The 21,876-nt window shown below is 40.9% G+C and overlaps 2 protein-coding genes across 9 annotated transcripts in view; one reads left to right on the top strand and one right to left on the bottom strand.

The window, feature by feature from the left end:
* The window catches only part of LOC108036429 (calmodulin-binding transcription activator 2), a 41,984-nt gene extending 33,306 nt beyond the window's left edge, over positions 1–8,678 (bottom strand). For all 7 annotated transcript variants that reach the window (XM_017112563.3, XM_017112561.3, XM_017112564.3 and 4 more), the window contains exons 1-3: positions 8,213–8,678; positions 4,623–5,224; positions 4,000–4,561 (exon numbers count right to left, since the gene is read on the bottom strand). In XM_017112563.3, coding sequence (XP_016968052.3) covers positions 4,000–4,561; positions 4,623–5,224; positions 8,213–8,291 — 1,243 coding nt within the window. In that variant the 5' untranslated portion in view covers positions 8,292–8,678. The remainder of the gene's footprint in view (positions 1–3,999; positions 4,562–4,622; positions 5,225–8,212) is intronic.
* Positions 8,679–13,898: 5,220 nt separating this feature from the next.
* LOC108036398 (PTB domain-containing adapter protein ced-6) lies at positions 13,899–21,499 on the top strand. Of its 2 annotated transcripts, none has more exons than XM_017112515.2 (7): positions 13,899–14,303; positions 18,116–18,437; positions 19,332–19,768; positions 19,839–20,080; positions 20,139–20,558; positions 20,625–20,755; positions 20,815–21,499. In XM_017112515.2, the coding sequence occupies exons 2-7, from the start codon at positions 18,153–18,155 to the stop codon at positions 20,872–20,874; spliced, it is 1,575 nt and encodes a 524-aa protein (XP_016968004.1). In that variant the 5' UTR covers positions 13,899–14,303; positions 18,116–18,152; the 3' UTR covers positions 20,875–21,499. The 2 variants fall into 2 exon arrangements, with proteins under 2 accessions (XP_016968004.1, XP_016968005.1); XM_017112516.3 differs by lacking the exon at positions 13,899–14,303 and adding an exon at positions 14,686–14,797.
* Positions 21,500–21,876: the final 377 nt, after the last annotated feature.

Here is a 21,876-nt window from a genome sequence, read left to right as displayed (position 1 = left end):
GTCAAATTTTGAGCTCATTTTCATGTTAGATTTTTTCCGAAACTCCAAGGTCTTCGGAATAGGAACCCAAAACTCGACTTCCAGAATCCATAACTTCAGTTATAGGATTCCGATTTCGATGTGGGATACCTTTATAAAATCGTGGCCGAACTCCCTATAGTTCTACATTTAAATATTTTTGTTACACGAGGGGCAAATATCGACCACATTTTCATGTGTGATATTTCCGTATTTCCAATGGCTTTAGGAATATGAACCCCAAAATCAAATTTTAGATTCCATAAGTTTAGTTATTGAATTCCGATTTCGACGTGGGATACCTCCTTAAATTCGTGGCAAATTCCCTATAGTAATACATTTAAATATTTTCGTTACACGAGGGTCAAATTTTGGCCCCATTTTCATGTGTGATATTTCCGTACTTCCAATGGCTTTCGGAATAGGAACCCAAAACTCCACTTCCAGATTCCATAACTTTAGTTATTGGATTCCGATTTCGACGTGGAATACCTCTATAAATTCGTGGCTGAATTCCCTATAGTTCTACATTTAAATATTTATGTTACACGATGGTCAAATTTTGAGCCCATTTTCAGGTGTGACATTTTCGTTTTTCTAATGACTTTCGGAATAAGAGCCTAATACTCAACTTCCAGATTCTATAACTTTAGTTAATGGATTCCGATTTCAACGGGGGACACCTCCTTGGCTGAATTCTTTATAGTTCAACATTTAAATATTTTTGCTACACGAGGGGCAAATATTGAGACATTTTCATGTGTGATATTTCCGTATTTCCAATGGCTTTTGGAATAGGAACCCCAAAATCCACTTTTTGGTTCCATAACTTTAGTTATTCGATTCATATTTCGATGCGGGATACCTCTATAAATTCGTGGCTAAATTCTTGATATTTCCGAATTTCGAATAGCGTTAAAGATCAGTTTCGAGCGCCAGAGGGTACAATTCAAGACTCCTTACAGCACGTATTCGAACAATCTCAATATTTTCTTCTGCAATATTTTATTTAACGTGTGGAAATTTCTGTTCAAGAATTTCGCATTTCGGTAAGAACTTAAAAGACAACTTATTAATAAAAAAAAACATAGAATCTGTCACCTTTGACACCAACACACTGCAATTAAACTGCAGCCTCGTCTAAATGAGCGCTAAAAAACGAGCAATTGAATTCGAGGAATTAATGTGTGATTAGAGTTCTAAAATGAAATGCGGCACAAATGGCCAAAGCAAATCAGGGCATGGCAAACACCGCCTAAAAGTGGGTAAAAGACCAAAGAAAACAAAAGGCAGGACTTTGACACAATAATCAAACGAGGTGTCCTGTGTGTGAAGGGAAAAACAAGTGGAAAGCAAGGGCGGACAGTGGGCGTGGCAGCGTCAAATTAGGCCCAGTGTTATCTAATTAGCCACCTACAGGACGAAACCTGGCTCGATCCCACCTCTCCCTCTTTTTTAGTTCTGTGTGAAGTGGTGCCAGGCGCCGGCCATCATATTTTGTAATTTAACTCACACGAAAAGATTGTAGAGCCGACCCTATTCTTTCCCTTTTCAGACAATTTTTTTCACTCACTAACAGCTTTTTTTCCCCATTTTTTTGGAAGCGCTCAAGTTTCATAACAACGGAAATGCAAAAGTTTTGTGCAAAACAAAGCGCCAACTTTTTTATTTCTCTTGGCAATTATGTGCTCAAGGAAAGAGACAGAGGAGCGGACTCAAATAATGATAATGAAGCACACAAGGCTCGGCCAGAAGGATTTTTGAAGAAAAATGCACAAAAAACAGTGGCAAACGAATTGTAACGCTTTTTCTGATTTTTTTAGATTATTTCTTTTTTGCTGACGAGACTTGCATGCAAAAGTATCTCAGGGCTCCACATGTGTGTGGGGGGTAATATGTTTAATTTGCTTGGCTTTCAGGCGAAAAAAAAACCGAGTGATAGAAGAGCTCACCGAAAGGCAAATTTCGTGGCTTTATTTCAGTTTTCCTTATTTTGCTTCTTTTTTTTTTGAATGTTGGCCGCCTTTTAGCTAATGGCCATGGCGAATATGATAGGATACCCGGAAAAACAACAACGGTTGCCGAAACTAAAGCCGAACTAAATTAAAATATTTTAAATTCAGAGCTGGCAGAAGTTTTATCAATAAAATGCAAGCGGGCAAAGTTGTCTGCTTTTGCATTTGCATTTGTTTAACTGCAAATCAGATAGAGATCTTCTAAAAGTCTGCATTCAGCACACATATGTAGACACAGTCGTTGGGCAATTGAAACATCAGCAATACTTGAGCTGTGCAATATGTCGACGGCAACTCGGCAACTCGGCAGCTCGACACCCCCACGAAACGAGAGGTTGCCTCTGGCCATAACTCGAATCTGGCTTAAAAATCACTTAGACACTTCGCCCATCGTTTTGGCCCGTCAGCAGAATCGCCGGCCAAGACGGCACTCATGTATCGAGTGCAATAATCATCGCTGCTCCCCCACGAATCTCTCGAGTGCGACTTTTTCTGTGGACCTCAGCACATTGCCCGATTCCCAGGGCGTTTCCCCACCGCTTTCGAGTTGTCAACTTGGCTAATCGGCACTTGGATCTCGGGGGAATCTTCCGAAAATTTATTAAGCACTGCCAAATGCGTGGGCATGGCCAAGGAGTAGTTTAAATCTTAAAAAATAAACATTATTACTGGTCCAGCAGATGATATTTAATGGCCGAAAATAGGGTCTCAAAAATTAAAACAAAAAATCTTTAGTTACAGAAAAATTATAGATTACGGTCTCAGGACACTGAATTGATTTAAAAAACCATGGAGGCTCCACAGTTCAACCCTTTATGGACTTATATTTTTAATCCAGTTTACAACTAAACACATGTGATTTAGGTTGCCATGACGATTTTTAAAATAGAACCGGTCAGTTAGTTAATCACATGTCATAAAGCTTTTGACAGCAACATAACATTGATAATTAAAAGAACTAAATTAAAAATAGATTTTGAAATATAAAGAGACTTTTAAGTATATATATGTATCTGTAACGAAAGGTAAATAACTTTTTAAAATAGTCATGTGTATTGTTGATTTGGTTACTGTTTATACTTTTATGTGGAAAGAGTAACTATTTTGCGTAAAAGAAAATTATTTTGAACATTCAATTTTTCTTTTAGTACTTGAAAAAGACTATAAAAGGTCTCAAAGAGGAGGACTATAAAAATGTTAATATAAAAAAATAAATAATAAATAAAATAAATATAAAATAAATGTAATTATAGGATTTTAATAAATTTCTGTTCAATTATAGAAAGGTATCATCCAGTACTAGAAATTTTCTTAAGAAAAAGCTTTCCCAAGTAAAGTTGCAACTTTCAATTGGCTCAAATTGGAATCATTGAAAGTCTTGAGCACTTTACGCCCAAACGAATTGATTTGCTTTCTTTTTTTGTTGTGTTCCTTGGAAACCATTGAGCCGGCCGCCACTTGGTGGAAACTTTCTGATAACTCGTAACTTGTTACTCAGCACACACAGCGCTAATGAAGACGGCACACACAGGCCGGCCCCCCGATGTTGGCTGTTTGTTTTGCCCCGGCCAAAAGCAAAACACCGGACACCAGGGAGCAGCCGACTGATTCGGGTGTGAAAATCAATGGGATTCACAGCTGAGTGCAGCCGAAGCCCCGAGGGGGCGGTCAAGACGCTATGCGATTTAATTGAATAATTGTTAGGCAAGCCACGTCCTCCCAAAAATTCCTGGTAAATCAGCAAAAATTTCAGCGAAACTAAACAGAAATGGAAGTTAGACCGAATAGAGAGAGCCGCCAAAATGGGGATAACAAAGAAGGGATATCTACAGCCCGGAGACTGCGTCAGGCTTTGTTTTCGGGTCCCGATGCAAATGCACCTGCAGCAGCAACACCTGCCGAAATCGCCGCTAGCAATTTATGCGTCCCATTTGAAATTCGGTGATACCAAATCCTCGAGACTTACCGTTCCCAAGTGGCACATTCGTTTGCGTTGTTGTCGATGGTTGCTGCTGCTGCTGCTGCTGCTGCTGCTGCTGCTCGGTTGTCACCGCGTTGGGCAATTTATTTGATGTTGTCGTGGTCGCTGTTGCTGCTGCTGCTACTGTGGCTGCTGTTGTTGTGGTTGTCGTTGCCTCTAGCTTGCTGCCTCCGTTAATGGCCAGTGTGGTGGCACTTTTTCCTAGCCTAAGTATGGTGGTGGCTGTGGTTGATGAGGTGACACCAGCTGATGTTGCTCCTCCACTTGTGGCCGCTGTTGCTGTTGCCGCCGCCGCCTTGAGCTTGTGCAGAGCCCCTGCCACGCCCTTGGCCGCCTTCGAGGTGCGTGTCACGCTTAGAATACTTGAGGTGGCAATACTATTGCCAGTTGGTGGCGAGGTGGCCATGGAAGTAGTGGCTGCCGAGGAGGTGGCCGTGGAGTTGCGTATGACCAGGATGGATTGGGACTTCTCAAGACGCTTCAGCGTTTGCAGGACAAAAGGGGACTTGCTGTCGCAGTTGCTCTCAGTGCTGAGGCTGCGAGAGGCCTGTAAGGGTATTAAAAAAAGTTAATTACATGTAAAAATAAATAATATTACATTTCCTTACGTGCTTCAGCATAAAGGGCCGCTCCGCCAGCTTGGTCTGCGTGGCATTCGCCTGTTTGGAACGCTCCTGGGCCTTCAAAACGCTCTCCAACTGACTGGCATTGATGGGCGTTTGCAGAAGGATCGTATTGCTGCTGGCCTCCTTGTTGCTGCTGCTGTTGCCACTGGCCACAATGGAAATGGTGGAGTTGCTGCCGCTGGTAGTTCCGCTCGAGGTCTGCACAATGGTCTTCCTAGCCACCGTGGTGGCCGTGGGCAATTGATTGAGCGTGATGGCCGTGGAGGAGTGGCTCTTCTCCTGCTGCTGCTGCTGTTCGTTGAGCAGGCTGAGTATGTCCTGTTTGTTCTGGATGATAATCTGGCCATTCTCGTTGCGAGTGCCGCGCAGCAGGATAATGTTGCTGCCGTTCGCGGCCTGGTGTTGCTGCTGCTGCTGCTGGAGTTGCTGCTTCTGCTGTTGCATGGCCCCGATCTTGAGCTTGGCCGCTCGCAGGGTCGTCGTTGTACTGGTTGCTGCTGTTGCCTTCGCTGATTTGGCTTCATTGCTGCTTAGCTTGCCGCTGCTCTGCGATCGGATCAGGACATTTTTGGAATTGATTTGGCCTGAAAAGCAATAAAGAAAAAATCTATAAGTTTTTTGGACTAAAATATTAAAGAGTTCATTTATTGGTAGGTGAAAAGATAAATAAAATCCTCTTGAAAGCCGCTTTAAATGCGAAAGATTCCTTGGGATTTATAGGGTTTTTTGTAAAGCATTTGGCAAAGGAATAAGCAAAGAAAACATCTCAAAAATAATCGAATAAGGACATTTTTCATAAAGTATTTTGCACTAGAGTTTGAAACAATCAATTTGTTATTAATTGAAATTAGCTAACTTGATAGATATCTTAACTTCTGAAAGAAACCGCATACATATTAAATTAAACTTCGTCTATGAACCCTTGAACATTCTTTACCAAATACAGATTTATAGAAAAGGTATAAAAATTTTGAAAAAATCTGGCTTTTTTTTCAAAATCTGATCCTAAATCATGACAGCTCCTTTATGATTTAAGTGCTTCCGAAACGTTTTGTTCTCGATTTCGAGACCACATTCTTGAATCGAGCAATTTAGAGTGGCCCCAAAAAGCGACCAGCCCCATTGTATGCAGATTCAATGGAAACTTCATGAGCGCCACAAGATTTATGACTCCATCTCGATCGAGTGGCGAAAGCTTTGAATTAGAAGCGCATGTGACGGAGCAGGAGGCGTGGCTGCCATTGTTGCACTTTCCCAGGGTCCCCCAAAAAAAAGCATTACGTATACGCGGCGTATGCCTAGAGCGGTCAGTGGCTCGGACACTCTATTTCGTTGGCCAACAATTGGGGGGTTTGGCGGGGTGGTAGCCAAACGCTAAATCAAGCGAAAGACGACATGTTTATGGCAGGGACGAAGGACTACTTAGCCGAGGAACCCCGGCACAAAACGCAATAAAAGTGCAACAAACAAACAGCGAGTCTCCAGCCAAGAAAGGGGGAGAAAGTAATGGGGGTAGGTTTTTCCAGGGGCCAAGGGGGGCTAGATTTAGGGACAGAGGAAAATGGGGGTCCCTGCCCTGGCATGCGTTGCCAAATATAGACTCTCAAGGCTGAAAGCGACACGGAACGTAAAGTGCGCGCCGGAAACATTTTAAAATGTAGCCTAAACACTTGTCCGGCTCCCCTAGTTTACCCCCTCCTCCCTCCCCTGAATTTTCCCGCCACCCAATGCTTTCCACACCCCCAAGCCATGTGTGTTTGTTTTCGCAAAAACGTGCGGGTCATAATTAGCCGTTGACGCCGCCTTCAGTTGGCTGTGTTTTGGGGAAAAGCGGAAAAGTGGGTGTGTTGGGGGATTCGGGTGGTTAGGAAAGCGCCACATGCCATCTGACCCCAAGTGGACAAGTGTCGGCGCCCCCTGCTCTTGCTTTTTTGACTGTCTGTGCAAAAAGGTCGCCTGCCGCCAGGCAAAATAAACCTCCTGATTCGGACCAGGATCGGAATAGAACCCATAGGTGGGGCCACAGGCCGTTGGCTGGCCATCCATTCGGGCGCACATACTTCATTGTAATGTATGGCAGAGCAGCCACAACAAGCCAGGTATGGGGATCCGAGGATTCCGGCGGGTTGGTTGGCGGGGATCAGGGAGCCGCGTTACACATAAAACACTCTTGGCTGAAGCTTCGCTTATTTTTGCGCTCGTCGCGGCTTTTGATGTGCAACGGAGCAGCCACAGTGGGGCAAATAATTTTCAAATTCGGTATGGGAATGTTTTCAGGCATGATCCCTAGTTATATTAATTTCAGGTTTCAGCGGAACCGGTTGTTGGAAAAAGACACCTGGACTGCCAACGCAACTTTAAGTTCAACTGATTTAATTGCCTTATGGTAAGAAACAATGATCCTGTTAAAATATTTCGGTTTTATAATATTAATTTATTTGGTAGCACCCTAGATATATATTATAATGTATATAGTAATCTTACTTAAAAAAGAAAAAAATTTATGGAAGGTATTCATAAATTTTTATTTTTATTTTTATTATTTTGTGTATTCTATGAATTCATAAATTAAATCAATAAATTAAATTTATAAATTTAGGGTATACTCCAAACTTCTTTTTTTCTTTTCCAAAAAAAAATTGTTTTTGAGTTATTCTTGCATTGTTCCACCGTGCTTTACCACGTGCTTTCTACTCTTGGCGGAGAAGGAGGCTAGGGGGATACAAAACTTTCTGGGTAGCTGGACAAATTGCAAGTCTATTGAATTTTTATTAGAAGCATAAATCAAAAGAGCGTTAGATATGCCAGCTGGGGAAGGAGCTCGATAAATATGTCAATAGATTCTGCACATAGATTGCCGCCAAAGGGTTAAGAAAGAGGACAAATCAAAGATGACTAAACCCGCAAAATATTCAAGACCAAAAACCATTGATAGGGTTTATCAGTTTATGATTGCTTCACCCGATTATAATTCAAAGTCTAGACTACTTTTGTTGTTCGCCTTTTTGTTTATCACTTATTTTCAAACAAAAAATAAGCGTCGAACCTTCGGGGATTTTTTTGATAATTTTCCCATAATTATAAACCCTAAAAATATTAAACACCTTTATTACTAACTACAACTACAGTTGCTGAGGCAGAGATATGCTATCTATAAGAAATTATTCCCAAATCTTATCTAGCAAGTAAAGGTTTACAAAAATATAAACGTTTACAATTTCACCCCCATGTATACAATATGAATAAACCCAACGAACAGCTGATTGGGTCTATAGGAATTTTCAAAGAATCCAACCCAACCACTGTAGTCCTACAGTGATGAAAATCTATTGGGTTTTAAGCAATCATAATAACTATCCCAACAACACCAGTGCGCACCAGTGGGTTAAGGGCCCAGAGAAACCCCCAACAAAACGCAACGCGAAGCGAAACACAACAAAACAAAAACTAATTGGAAAACCAATATCAGGGAGAGCACGGTTATCAGGTCGAAAATCGGAGATACAGGGGGCCTTGCCGCAGATATGATATGTATATTGACGGGGGGGCGGGGGGAGTTGGGGCCGACTTACTTTGGAGTTTCAGTGTGGAAGTGGTGGCAGAAGAAGAAGAAGACGAAGCGCTGGTGGAGATATCGGGCGCATTTTCCATGTGCGCAGCTTTAGCAACCAATTTTAGAATGCACTACTTTTGAGCGGTTGGCACATTTGTTTCATTTTATTTCATCGAGAATGCATTTCCATTTTTGCACACCAGCTCGCACGCACACACACACACACGCACGCACACACGGGCACTCGCACACGCACACAGTGGCAGGGAAATCGCAGAACTCTGGGATATCGAAAAAAAGGTAAACAAAACTTTTTCACTGCCCCCGTGTGCGGGATCCGTGGAGTCTTTCGCCGGAATTCGATCTGTCCCAGCTGGCCAGTGCGTTAAATGCAATAGAAAATCAATAATATCACCGTTTCACACACGAAATTATTAAAAAAAAAACCATAGCGAAAATATTTTGAGTTACTCCAAAACTGTGTGCATGTCAAACTGTGGAACAGATGGCGGCAGAGTTGCCGGACTCTGCTATTGAGAATCAGTCGAAGGCGCTCAAAGATATTTTGTTATCGTTTTGCATTAAACACAATAAAATTAAATTATTATATGGCAGAGCTCAGAAAACAGACATTTAAAATGAATACAATGGGTTTATTTTAAATAAAGGCGACCAAAGCAGAATCGATAGCAAATGGTTTCGAGCCTTCTGGCACCACCAAAGCTATTAACTGTGCGCAGTGGAGCTTGGCGGTTTTACAGCACTACTGAAATCGATAACTATATTTATTGGCAGTGCCAACTCGTCTTAAGAGCTCGTTACCTGAGCGCGCTATTCAAAACACTTTTTGAATTTAATGAAATTTATTTTTTTTTGTATTTATATACCTGGCAGCCATCCTTATATGAACAATAGTAAAAAGTATAACACTTGAACTAGTTTTGAAAAAGAGCAGTTTATAATTTACATTATAACATAAATTTAATATAATAATTATATCGACAACACATTCCATAACATTTTTTATTTTAGTCTCATGAAATATATAAACGACTTGCTCATCAAAGTTCATTACCAGTTTTGTATACATTTTACGACAATGTTAGTGCCAATTGTATACTATTTTAATACGTTTTTCAGCTCCTATACCAGCACACAACTTTTTCCGTGAGATAAGAAGAGAACGAAAATAAATATTTTCTTTATCTGCAAAATGCATGAGCAGGCTGCGACATCTTTGGATCTGGGTTATTTAATTCAATCTCTATAAACTGATTATAAAGCTCCATAATTTAAACATTTATAGATAAATCATCAAATAAATGTGCAATAATAATAATTGATTAGTGTGGTTTCTAGATTGTCCAGGTATTTTGTTGGGTTGTGACACTATCTTTAAGGTTGTTGTGCCATCAATACAATGTATTCATATAAAATTAGCTGTTAGCTGCCCTTTTTGGAAAGGCACCCACTTTCGCCAAATTTCCTTGGACTTTTCCAGCCGCCGACCCCGCACTTTTCCGCCTTTGCCCCCTCCCCTCTTGCGGCCCACCGCCCCCTCGGCCAGCGGAAGTCTCGGGCTCTATCAAAATCAACGGGCGGCGACTGAAGCGAACACAGAATAATTGCTATAGCTGCGCCTGTGGTTGTAGCTGTGTGCCAGTGCCAGTCAGTGCCAGTTTGAAATCGACGACAACATCAGCAGCAGCAACAGCAACAAGCATTGCAACAACAGCAGCAACACGCTGATAAGTCGCCTGTACTGCCATTGCCGCTGGCTTGTTATTTTATTGTCGCTTTTGTTGCACATTGAAAATAATACACAAAATAATTGAATTACTCGAAATGTGTGCATGCCCGTGTGCGTGAGATCTGCGTTTGTGTTTCGTGCTTTTATTGGGGGCGTTCAGGGCCCACTGATAAGCACTGATCAGCGGCTAAACGAGATAAGCGCTGCTCATTTGCATACGCAGTGGGAATCCCCTAAGATGAACGGGCATGGGGAACATTCGGGGTTTTTAAGAAAAAAATAAGGCACATTTTGTTGTCCCTTGGAGGATTATTATATTAATGTTTTTTTAGAGTAAACTGTCTTAAAATATCATCTCAACTTGCACATATTTTAGATTAGTTGCTTAGAAATTTTAACAAAAATTCCAATTAGTCAAAAACATAAGGTGAAAAGATAACTATTTCATGCAAGAAGCTGATATTTTGGTTTTCATGATATGGAAGTTCCGTTGAATTTATGAAACCAAAATTTAATTGAAACTCATAATGTTATAAATGCAATTTTCCGCCTTATTGAAGCTTCACTTTTTTATTAAAACTGGTCATAGCTGGAAAGATAAAATAGGCATTAATACTAAAATGGTAGCAATTGTCTCCTAATTGTCTTTCCAGCTTCTGAATATTTGACACTAGAACAGGTATAAACATTGATAAGTTTAATTCCAGTTCATTAAATAGAGTCCTTATTGTAAATGTTCTTCTATAAATAACTTGAATTGCTTCGATTGACTTTTGTTATATTTAATTCGTTTTTCCTTACTTCGAGCTTCTGAATTGTAAATTATGATCCATTCATTATTATATTTTATTAAGATGTATTATTATTTTTAGCTTATGTTCAAACGCTTGGAACTTCTGAGTTCTAGTTTTATAGAGAAATTTAAGTTCTGAAATGTTAAAAAGTTAAAAATGTGCATAATATCTTTAAGATGTGGAAGTTATATAAAGTCAATTTTGAGATAGTTGGATGGGTTAATACTCGATCGTAGCCCCCACATCTAGCATGTACTTTGATTTCCTCCGATTTTCTACAAGTGTTTCTCCTCTTAACGACATGTGATAAGGAGCGTGAGTTGGAAACGTGACTCTCGGATGGGCGGGCATCGGCACGTAAATTATGCTGATGACACCGGCTCCGCACCCAGGCTCATAAGCTGAAAACCTCAAAACTCAGACTGAAAACCCAAACGATTGCGCTTGAAAAATACCAGCACGTTCCTACGAGCTGCAAAGGCAACAAGAATAACTGGCTTCGGCTGCCATTTGATCGCTGCACAGAAATATTTACAATACCATTTAATGACATTTCGCCTTATAAAACAATGGGTAAAAAGTGTTTTCTGGTTTCATGCATTTTATTTGGTTAATTGGGCCTTTGAACTCTATTGCGACGATGATGAAAACGACGCCAAGATAAAGTCATGTGCGACGAAACTTGAAGTCCCCGACAGACCCCGTCTCTCCTCCCCTAACCAAACATCCGCTGTCAACGCCCCTTGGCGACGATAGCAATTTTAAAGACTCCAATCAGAATGCAATTGTGAATTTTTAAAGGCCATTATTACTTGCAAATAAGGGGCGTTTCGACGCCCCCTCGATAAGTAGACATTGGAACTCGCTATTACAGCTTGGCCTTTCATGTTCTTGGTTAAGGATCTGGTCTTAGGAAGTGGTATGTAAAAGCATATAGTATAAATATAATGAAATGTTGTTAATAAATGTTGGGAAATTTAATTTAATTTACAAATTTAGAAAAATAACAAAGTCTTCAAATTGTATATAATTTTTTTTTATTGAATTTCGATTTTAAACATTTTTAAACACACGTTTCTTATTAAATGTTAAGCTTTTCAAAATATTAAAAATATTTACATGTGCTCAGGTCACCCTGTTGTTCGCCAGGAAAATCTCTCAATGAAAAGCCTTTCGGAGTTTTCCTTTTGGCCGGCGGAAAGGAAACGGGTAATAAAATTGCAGCGGGAGAGAAAATGCCAATAATAGCTGCAATATTTGCTGTCAGCGGCGCAGCGAGCGGCCTCTAACTGTAAATGGTCAATACTGAGCGGAGATGTAAGCCCAAACAGGAGCTTAAAAGCCAGAGATAAAGAGAGAGATCGTGGTGACGGAGAGCCGGGTGTGGGAAAAATGGAGGTGTAAGCGTGTGCAGATGCAATGATACGACAAGGAGAGCACAGTGGGTCAAAAAACTGCCACAGTGGGACTCCAACAATCAAACAATTTTAGGATAAAGCAAACATAAAATTTTCTAAGGTAATACTTACCTCCGACTAAGTTTATTTATACTAAAGTCTGGAATAAAAATTTGGTATCCATACTCCAGAGCACGTCAAAAATTAAACTTAAACATCATAAAAAACAAAAAATAGTTTGCTCCCACTTCATAACAAACTTGAAACACGAAGCCTCGAAACCAAATAACCATTTAATCCCAAGTACCAGAAACTATTTGCGGTATTTAAGCTTTCACGCCAATTTAATTTGCCAACTGGCATTTCCGTTCCACGGTGCCTGCATCCAAACTGAAACTCCAATTGCAGTTGCCCCATACACACACACCCTTGCCTACTCACGCACACTCCTTTATGTCAAGCCGGTTTTTGGAAGGGGGTGGAAAAGGGGCGGTCGAAGGGGAAGGGACTGCTGTTAAAATGTGGCAAAATGGAAAAGGAAAATGTGTACTGGAAAAATGCAAGGCATGCAGCAAGACAATAGCAGCCCACTGCAACCACAACAACGACGGAACAGCGGGCAACGGCAACAACAATCAAAAAATCCTGGTACATTATTATACGCTCGACTTGGGTAACCAGTTTTATTGCAATTTGTGTATTTGAAGCGGCCAAACAGCACCAGAAATTACGTATCACGAAAATAAATATATTTCTCTCGTCGATGCCTCTTCTTCTTCTTCGTCGTCTTCTGCGGCTAATAACAAAAACAACAGCAATGCCTTGTCTTTGTTTTTACCTCAGGTCGAGATTACAAACACACACACACACAGGCGCGCTCAGGTACAAACCGGGTTACATGTGTGCGTGTGAGCCCCACCTGTTGCTGTAATTTTAATTGGCCAAAAGCAATTCGGTGGAATCCCGCGACAGCGCCGTATGTTCTGGCAATTGTGGAAAAATCACTTTTCTGGCAAAATGTAAAACAATTGAAAAGCAGCAGGTAAACAAGCAGAAATACCCCCACACACATACAGGCATTACTAAGCGGACATATGTTTGTATGGGAGCGAGGCTCCAACCGCAAAAGAGAAAACTACAGCCGATCATAGATCACCTACGCTGGAAAGGGTCGGCCTTTTGAGTGTGGCTGGTGGGCCTTTCAAGTGCACTTGCACTTTGCTGATGGCTAAGACTCTATTTAATTTAATTTGAAGGGTGAATATTGGTTTATAATATTTATGAGACACACAAAAAAAATGAATAACAAAATTGTAAAGTTTGCAGTGTTAACATATTATTTGTAATTCGTTGTGGCTTACTGATAAATGTATAAATTTAGCAAATTAGGAGGAATAATTTTTTTTGAACATAGAATAAGGACTCAACAGAAAAAATGGTATTTCCAAAAAAAGTTTGAGGTTCTGAACAAAGATAGTTAAGATAGTGGGATATTATTATTTTAGATCAAAAAATATGTTTTTATATTTTGTGTTCTTAAATTTCATAGTCAGTTGAGCGGATGAACCACTCGGCGTAGGGCGCACACCGGCTTCCACCTGGCCGACCACCTGTCCCATAACTAGTTTTACATCTGTAGCCTCTCCCGCGAAGTGCATCCGCGCCGGAGAGCCGGAGAGAGGGCCCATTTCGAGCCCGACCTCGCAGCTTGGAGAGCCGTGTTTTGGTCGCCATCCGAATGAATGTGAATCGCAGTCCAGTCAGTCAGTTTGTTGATGGGCGCGTGATCGGTAAATCGAAGTAGCGGACCGTGAAGGTGCAGAGGATACTCCACATAGCACACTGTTGTTGTTGTCGCTGGTCGTTGTTGTTGTTGCTGCTGCTGTGTTATCGTGTAAATTTGCGCAGTTCAGCTTGGAAAGAGTGTGAGAGCGAGATAGAAACCCAGAAAAGAGAGCTCGCGCGCTAAAACAAAAACTAACCGTTGTTTTTGTAACTCTCTCTGCCAGCATCCCGCCATTGTTGTTGTTTTTGTTAATGTAATTTTAGTTTTCGCATCGCGTGTAATTAATAAATAAGAAGTAACAAGTAACAACTAATTTCTGTAATCAACGGGCAAGGCGAGCATAACGAGTGAAAACAGGCGAAAATAGTTTGGCGGCAGCAAAAGTAAGTGAGCGATTAACTAAAGCCAAAGTCGCGCTTTAAACGTTATTTTCTGCAGAGTCATTAACGAAAGGCAGGTCAAGAGAGAGAGATGGAGAAGAGGTAGAGAGCGCTGAGTGGGAGGAAAATGAGAGGTAGAAACAACTAGAAAAAGAGAGATTCATAGAGCGAGCAAGAGATCCACACAAAGTCTTTGTTTAATTTTAATGGCACTTGAAAAAATTAAAATTACAAATCACCATTGCTCTCTTGCTCTAATCTTTACAATTGTTTATCTCGCACGTCTGCACGCTCTCTCTCTCTCATTGTCTTGCTCTCGCAAGTGAATCAAAACGAATCGACTTGAAAAAGTTGGAGCCCAGCTTTTTTGTTGTGCTATTCGCTGCTGTCTCCCGTCGCGTTCGTTTGTGTTGGCGCCGTGGCGCTCCAGAAATAGCGGTGAATTGTTGTGCCTGTGACTGTGCCTGCTCCTTCTTCTCCTCCTGCCACTAGTAACGGTATGCGTGCGTGCAGAAAAGAAAAAGGAGATGAAGATGAAGAAAGCCAAAAGCAAAAGTGCTCAAAGAGCCACTACAACAACCACTGAAATTAACGTTTTCTGTGCCAGTGTGCCTAATGAAATCCCATGTTGTGTTTATTATATCCCTTTCCAACACTAGTACACATAAAGAGAACCCATTTTAGTATCATCATAAAGAGAAATGGTTGATATCTTCAATTTAAGCGATCTATAAATTTTGAAATTTAGAAAATGGAGAATATTTTAGTTTATCACAGCTCGGTTTCTGCTTCCCCATCCTTTGTCTACTCACATAGAATTTATTTCAATATAACAATATTCTCATAAAAAACCCGTGTAAAAATACCATTATTATTGAATAGCGACCTGTTTTTTTCTCTGTACACTTAGAGAAACAGTCACGCACAACGGCAAGTAGACACGCAAGGTCCGCGTGTCCCAGCTTCAGCTTCTGCTAATTATGAAAGTTGAAAAAAACACCGACGCTTCACTTTGTTTGTTTGTTTTTGTTAGCCTTGTGCAATGCCTTGCGTTGGCCAAACAAGAAGCACTGCAAAACGGCAACGGCAACGGGAACGGCAAAGAAAGTGTCTGGCCAGCATGAAAAGAAAATGCCCGTAAACACATGGCAACATAAAGCCATAAAACTAAAGTCCAAAAAACACACAGTCAGCAAAGAGAGTGAAAATGGAGGACCGAAAATGGCCCACAATAATTTCACAGTCAGTGCGCAGGCCCAATTGAATTTAAACTTTACCCCCCTCCGCCTTTTCCGCCCCCTTGCGGCCACACTCTCCTACCGCATTTGCATATCTGATGTGTACTTTACGACTTTGTCTAATCTCAGTCGCTGGCAATCTCAGTACCGAGTGCTGGCAGCCTGGCTTATTTCAAGCCAGATCTTGTCAGCTCACTAGATCATTAAATCTAATATTTATGATGGAGAAGGCTTTGTGGGAGGTGACCTCAAGGCTCTCAGTTTCAGAAAGATACAAAGTAAAACAATCGTTATGAGCTTACCATTTTGAAGACTCACAGTCAAAAAAACACACAGCTTGAGGTAGTTTTAATATTAAATAGTAATCAAACCAAGAATAAAATACGTATCACTATTTTTAATTTTACCCAAAAAATTGAAGCCTTATATTTTAGGTTGGAAGTCTTTTTGTTTAGTTGTAGTTCTGAAATTGAAAACTACATTTAATGTAGACTAGTTCGAACTATCTTTATTTTGCCCTGAATTTAGAGTGGTTTGCCCTAGCTCCATTGAAATATATGTTGGTATATTTCTTATAAGGTTTTGCCTATAAATGAAACCTAAGCTCAAGATGTGAATATGCAGAAAAAGAACCTTCGTATGGTTCCTCTTAAAAGCTGATGGAGAAATACCAAGAAAAACCTCCATTATCTCACAATTTCTGTAAAGTGACAGTCCCAGCGAAACAGTGTCAAGTTGCTCTCGTCCGCTAATATCAATTTAGACGATATATGGCCAGATCTGGCACGCAGTCTGCATTCCAAACGAAGCGGGAAGAATTGTGGGGGCGGCATCCATAAGTGCGATAAGATGGGCAGCGAACTACTTCCGCGACTCGGCTTTATTTTGTTAGATATACATATGTGCGTAGTGGTACACCGACTTGTACGGAGTACATAAACTTATGCATATCTGCGGCTTAGTTGTCGACATTATCTTTTGTTCGTCGCTTGCAAAATGTGTGTAGTTGTTGTTGGGGTAATTGCGCACAATTGCCGGGGAACAGGGTGCTTCGAGTCTAAATTTTAATTAATTTTTTTTTTTTTTAGCTACGAAAGGCAGGCGTTGTGCTATTTTCGAATTTTGTATTTTATAACCCGGGCTGTCGTCATCAGCGTCGCTCGCCGTTTTTGGCCAATTTAGCTTTCGCTTTTGTGCGATTGCCTAACGAAAACCCCCATGCCCAATCTCCCCTGCCTTTTGGCCAACTCCAAAATAAATCAAACTTATAAAAGACACACATGCAAGACCGAAACAAAGAGAGCCAAAAAACCGAAACCAGCCTGGGTTCATTAATTTTTTGCAAGATTTTTCTTAATTATGAGACGGCACGAAATGTGAGAATTGCACGAAAGAACGAGCTCACAAAAGATCCCATTCCGTTCGGCACATCATCACCATCTCTGTCCACAAGGTGTGACTTTGATCCGATGTGAGCTCAGCTTAGCTTAGCGACTTTGTTCTAATTTCGGTTTATGGTTTTTTATTTTTTTTGTCGTTTGTGTGGTTTTATTTCTGAGAAACTGTTGCCTTATTGTCTTTTCACAATGACGTCTGTTTGAGTGCAATTTTACATCCATACAGTGCGTTTCGCAACTGTCGGGGGGACCTGGACAAAACAAGATCCAAAGCCTGAAGTATTGATAAACCAGTCAATTCACCAGCTTAAGAATTTCACAAGCTGACTCAGCCTCTTATTTTATTAATATGGATATGTAGTATGTAAAGTCTGCGGTCAAGTGACCTCATTTATGATAAAAAATTATAAAGTGTACAAGGGAAGCCCTCCTTTTCAGTCTCATTTTGTAAGAAATTCTGATAGGGTGCAAGCAGAATTTTTAAATAGTGGAGAAAAAATGGATATTTACTTACTTTACACCCAAATCCAACACTACTCTAGGCTCAGAAGTTCCACAAAATTGAGGTTCTCTACTTGAAACCCGCATAAAACTAAAAATAAGAAAACAATTAATCAATAACCACACTTCAGTGCTTTAAAAATAGATTCATTGTGATTTTTTTCCGATTTGAGAGATGCCAAAATTATAAACTCAAGGTTGATAGATAAGTGATTTATATTTCCTACAATCTCGGTTGTATTTTAAACCTGTTTATTGAAATTTGTCATGGAATGGTAATTTTTTCTTTGTGTAACTCCAAAACTAGCTGTTGTGTATTTTTTATAGAAATGTCTAGGTCCAAGTGCACCGATCTCGACAGCTGACGGAGGCAACAGGTTTAAGTCTGCGGTGACGCAGATGGGATTGGCTTTCATGGATCCGAATCTCCGCGCTCATTGTAGATTCTTTGCTGTCCCAGTGCCTCTCCCCCTCGCTAGAAGCACGATTTGCAATTAGCCAAAAGAATACATTCAGATTCAGTTGGTTGTATAACGATAATTAGCAGTACGGCGACAGCTGGCATTTGTATGCACATTATATTTTATACTCGAGGGCTTTAAGAGGAAAAACCCAATGATGCTGGGCAAAGTTCGATCCGCAACTCATTTGTCAATTCCGCTGCCATTTCCACTTTCAGCTCCCTGAAACGCTTAAAAACGGCGCCGACCACAACAATGCCTTATCAGCCAGCCAACAGCGGCGGCTCGTCTGGCGGCAGCAAGGCGGCGGCCAAGATGGCCCAGCTGAAGTTCTGGAACAAGCAGAACAGCAGCAAGCAGCAGCAACAGGACAAGGACAAGGACGCCGCCGATGGGGGCAACAACACCAGTGGCGGCAGCGGCGGCGGCACCGGCAGCAACAGCAACGGGGATGCCAAAGGCGAGGCCAAGAACGGCAAGCGCAACTGGCTGCACACGCCGGAGCAGCTCATCAGCGGACACGCGGTCTATCTAGTCAAGGTGAGCAAGGGACAGCCAGCCCACCTGTGACGACCCCGACAGGCGGTACATGGCGAGAAAAACCTACTAAGATATTCGTGTCTTTGTTGAGCTTGAAACTCTTCGATAGCCTCCCCTTCCAAGCTAGAACTCTAGATTTTAAACCTAAAATAGAACAGAAATCATTGCTTTTAAATAACACAAATATATATTTTACTTGAATAGGTATGATCCATAGGTTTATCATTCTTAATTGTTCCTCGTTGCGTATACGTAACGTTAAATACAAGCATTAAACCCTTCAGAATTAACCCCTCTCACTCCATTTAGCATTGATAAGAACAAAAAGTACTTAAATCTTTATTGGCAGTCATAAACTGGCATTATCATGTTCCATTGACTCTTTAAAGTGTTTAATATTTCTTTAATGCTAATCTATGAAAATACATTAGTACTTTCTTAATAAAACATTTAAGTACCAATTAAAGTAATGCTATTAAGACAACATTTAAAATATCCCCTCCATGCTTCTATTACATTCCGATTTGACTTTTTTGTAACCTTAAAAAATGTTGACTTAAAACCAGATCATAAAACTTTTATTACTCTGTACGTGATAGTATTGCATTTCCAATAAGTCGACCATGAAATGGAACACCTTTTGAGTGGAATTACTTTGGCACTTAACTTTTCTTAAGTTAAGCAAAATTCCCATTTAGTTGCAATTACCTAATAAAAAAATAGTTAAAGTTAAAATGTCACAATGGAATAGCATAAATAATAATGAGAAGGTTTTGTTTGAATAAATTTAAAAAAAATTAAAGAATTGCAATAAATATTTATTTAATGTATCTTAACCTAATACTCATTATGGTTGACTTTTTTCTCATTGTTTTCCATTGCTTTCCCTTCTAGTTCTTTGGTAACCTGAGCGTGGACCAGCCCAAGGGCATCGAGGTGGTCAAGGAGGCCATTCGGAAGCTGCAGTTCGCCCAGCAGATGAAGAAGGCGGAGACGGGCACCCAGGAGAAGTTCAAGAAGCTGGAGATCACCATTAGCATCAAGGGCGTGGCCATCCAGGAGCCGCGCACCCACAAGATCCTGCATCAATTTCCGCTCTACAACATCTCGTACTGTGCGGACGAGAAGGGCGTGAAGAAGTTCTTCAGTTTCATTGCCAAGTCGGTGAAGACGCGGGACGGCAGCGATCCGGCGACAAATGGCCATGCGAACGGAAATGGCGATGGCAGTGCCAAAGCGGAGGAGACCCACGAGTGCTTTGTGTTCATTTCAAACAAATTGGCCTCGGATATCACGTTGACCATTGGTCAGGCCTTCGATTTGGCCTACAGGTGGGTTAATTTGAGGTTTCAGTTTACCCAAATCATTTATTTAACGCCCCGACTCGCTTTATATGAACAGGAAGTACATGGACAGCACCGAGAAGACGAATCTGAGCAAGGCGCAGCAGCAGATCCATCATCTGCAGCAGACTGTAAACGTTTACAAGGAGCGGCTGCGTGAGATTTCCGCCAAATTGCCAAAGGCTGAGCTGGATGCCCTGCTCTTCAATCTGGGCATCAAGGATATCCTGGAAGCGCCAGTCACAGAGCCACAAAATGGTGTCGAGGTGGCCACCGAAGCCCTAAGCAACGGCAAGCTGGGTAGGCTTGTATAGAGATATTTGTCGTAAACAAACTAATTTGGACTAATGTATTTCAGATGATGACAAGCTGCTGATTGACACCAATTCCACCACGGCATCGACCCACTCGTCGTCGCCCAGCTCGTTCTTGCCCATTGTCCCGCCGCGGAACAATCTGTCCAGCCAGATAAGCATCGGCGGCAAGAGCAACAGCCAGAAGATGGACGAGCTGTTGCTGAACTCCGATTCCGATAGCGATTTCGATCCTCGGGCGGATGAGATTCAGGACAGCGGCAGCAATGGTCGGAATGCGATCAGCAACGATCTGTTTGGCTTTGAGCCGTCGAAGAGTTTTGGCCAGCAGCTGTTTGTTAACAACAACGATCACAAGCTGCAAAATAATAACAACACCAACAGCAGCTTACTGATCACAAGCAATAATAGTACCATCAACAGCAGTGGCTTCTCCAGCGAGCTGAACATTACGCCGCCATTGTGTATGTTTTAATATTTGGATGTTTAAATGGTGTTAATTTTAATTAACGATGTGATATACTTTGCAGTGGCGCCACCGCCAAAGATTGCCGCTCCCAGGCGCCTAACCTCGGTGACAACGGGCAATGGCCTAAACGGCAATACGGATCTATTCGGTTCAGATCCCTTTGAAATTAACAATGGACCGACCATTTTTAAGGTTGGTTTCTATTAGTTTAACGCCTTAAAATTGTTATTAATATTTTATATGCTTTGCAGCAAAATCAGCTGAACCTTGACGACTTCTCGCTGGAGAGTTTGGATCCCCTGCGCAAGTAGAGCGGTGCTACCAAGGCCATTTTCACTTTTCAACTTGATAGGAATTTTGGGGTCGTCGCAAAAGTGTGCCTCATCGTTTATCCTTCTACGTTTCTCCGTTTCGCATGCATTCAAATCCAATTGCAATTTGATTTATTTAATGTGTATTATTGTTTATATATTGTATTGTATTTATTATCATTGATTTTTGTCGATTTTATATTGCATATTATGATTTCTACTATTATTATTATAATTATAAATACGATTATTATCTGAGATCGAGATCAAAATAACACAACAACAATCAACCGCAATGCACTTTGTTTAAACGTATCAATTTGTTGATGTAGTTAAATAGATTAATTGATTGTCGAGTAAAGCGAATGAAAAACTGTTAACAAGTGATAAATGTGAAAAACTGCTAAACAATGCTAACTGAATGTGAGAATTTTGTATAAAATAATTATAAAGACATATAACCGGAAGCAAATGAATCGATTATTGTATAGAGCCGAAGTGTGAGGAGAATCAAAGCAAAATGAACAATATTTAATGTTATTGATGCAATATAGAGAAATATTATTATTATTATTACTATTATTATTGTGTATGTAAAGAATAAAATGTAGTGCTTAAAAGAAAACTCAACCGCATTATCTTTAACAACTGGCCTTATTTATTATGCATCCGTTTTTCCGTTTTCAAATAACAACACTATAACTACACGTTACTGCCATGAATACAAATTTCAGTTGCTTCTGTTGCTGCTGTAGTTCGGGAATGTTTGCCTAGGGCTAGTGATATATGCCGAGATTTTACTATCCACATAATAGATGTGTTTCCTGAATCGTCCTGTTTCCTAAACCTGAGTAGCGGCTGCCATAGCTCCTCCTTCAAGCGTCCTGGATAAAGTCGCAGCGCTTTGGTATGCTGGCCGACAGCTGGCGTGCATTCATATCCGAGCTCTAGAAGATCAGAGAGTTTCGTGAGCTTAATGGTTACTCTGTGTGACGAGAAATC

The sequence above is a fragment of the Drosophila biarmipes genome, chromosome 2R (assembly GCF_025231255.1).
Source record: "Drosophila biarmipes strain raj3 chromosome 2R, RU_DBia_V1.1, whole genome shotgun sequence".
NCBI lineage: Eukaryota > Metazoa > Arthropoda > Insecta > Diptera > Drosophilidae > Drosophila > Drosophila biarmipes.
The sequence above is the reverse complement of the archived record's forward strand: the minus strand, read 5'-3'. Positions and strand labels throughout refer to the sequence as shown.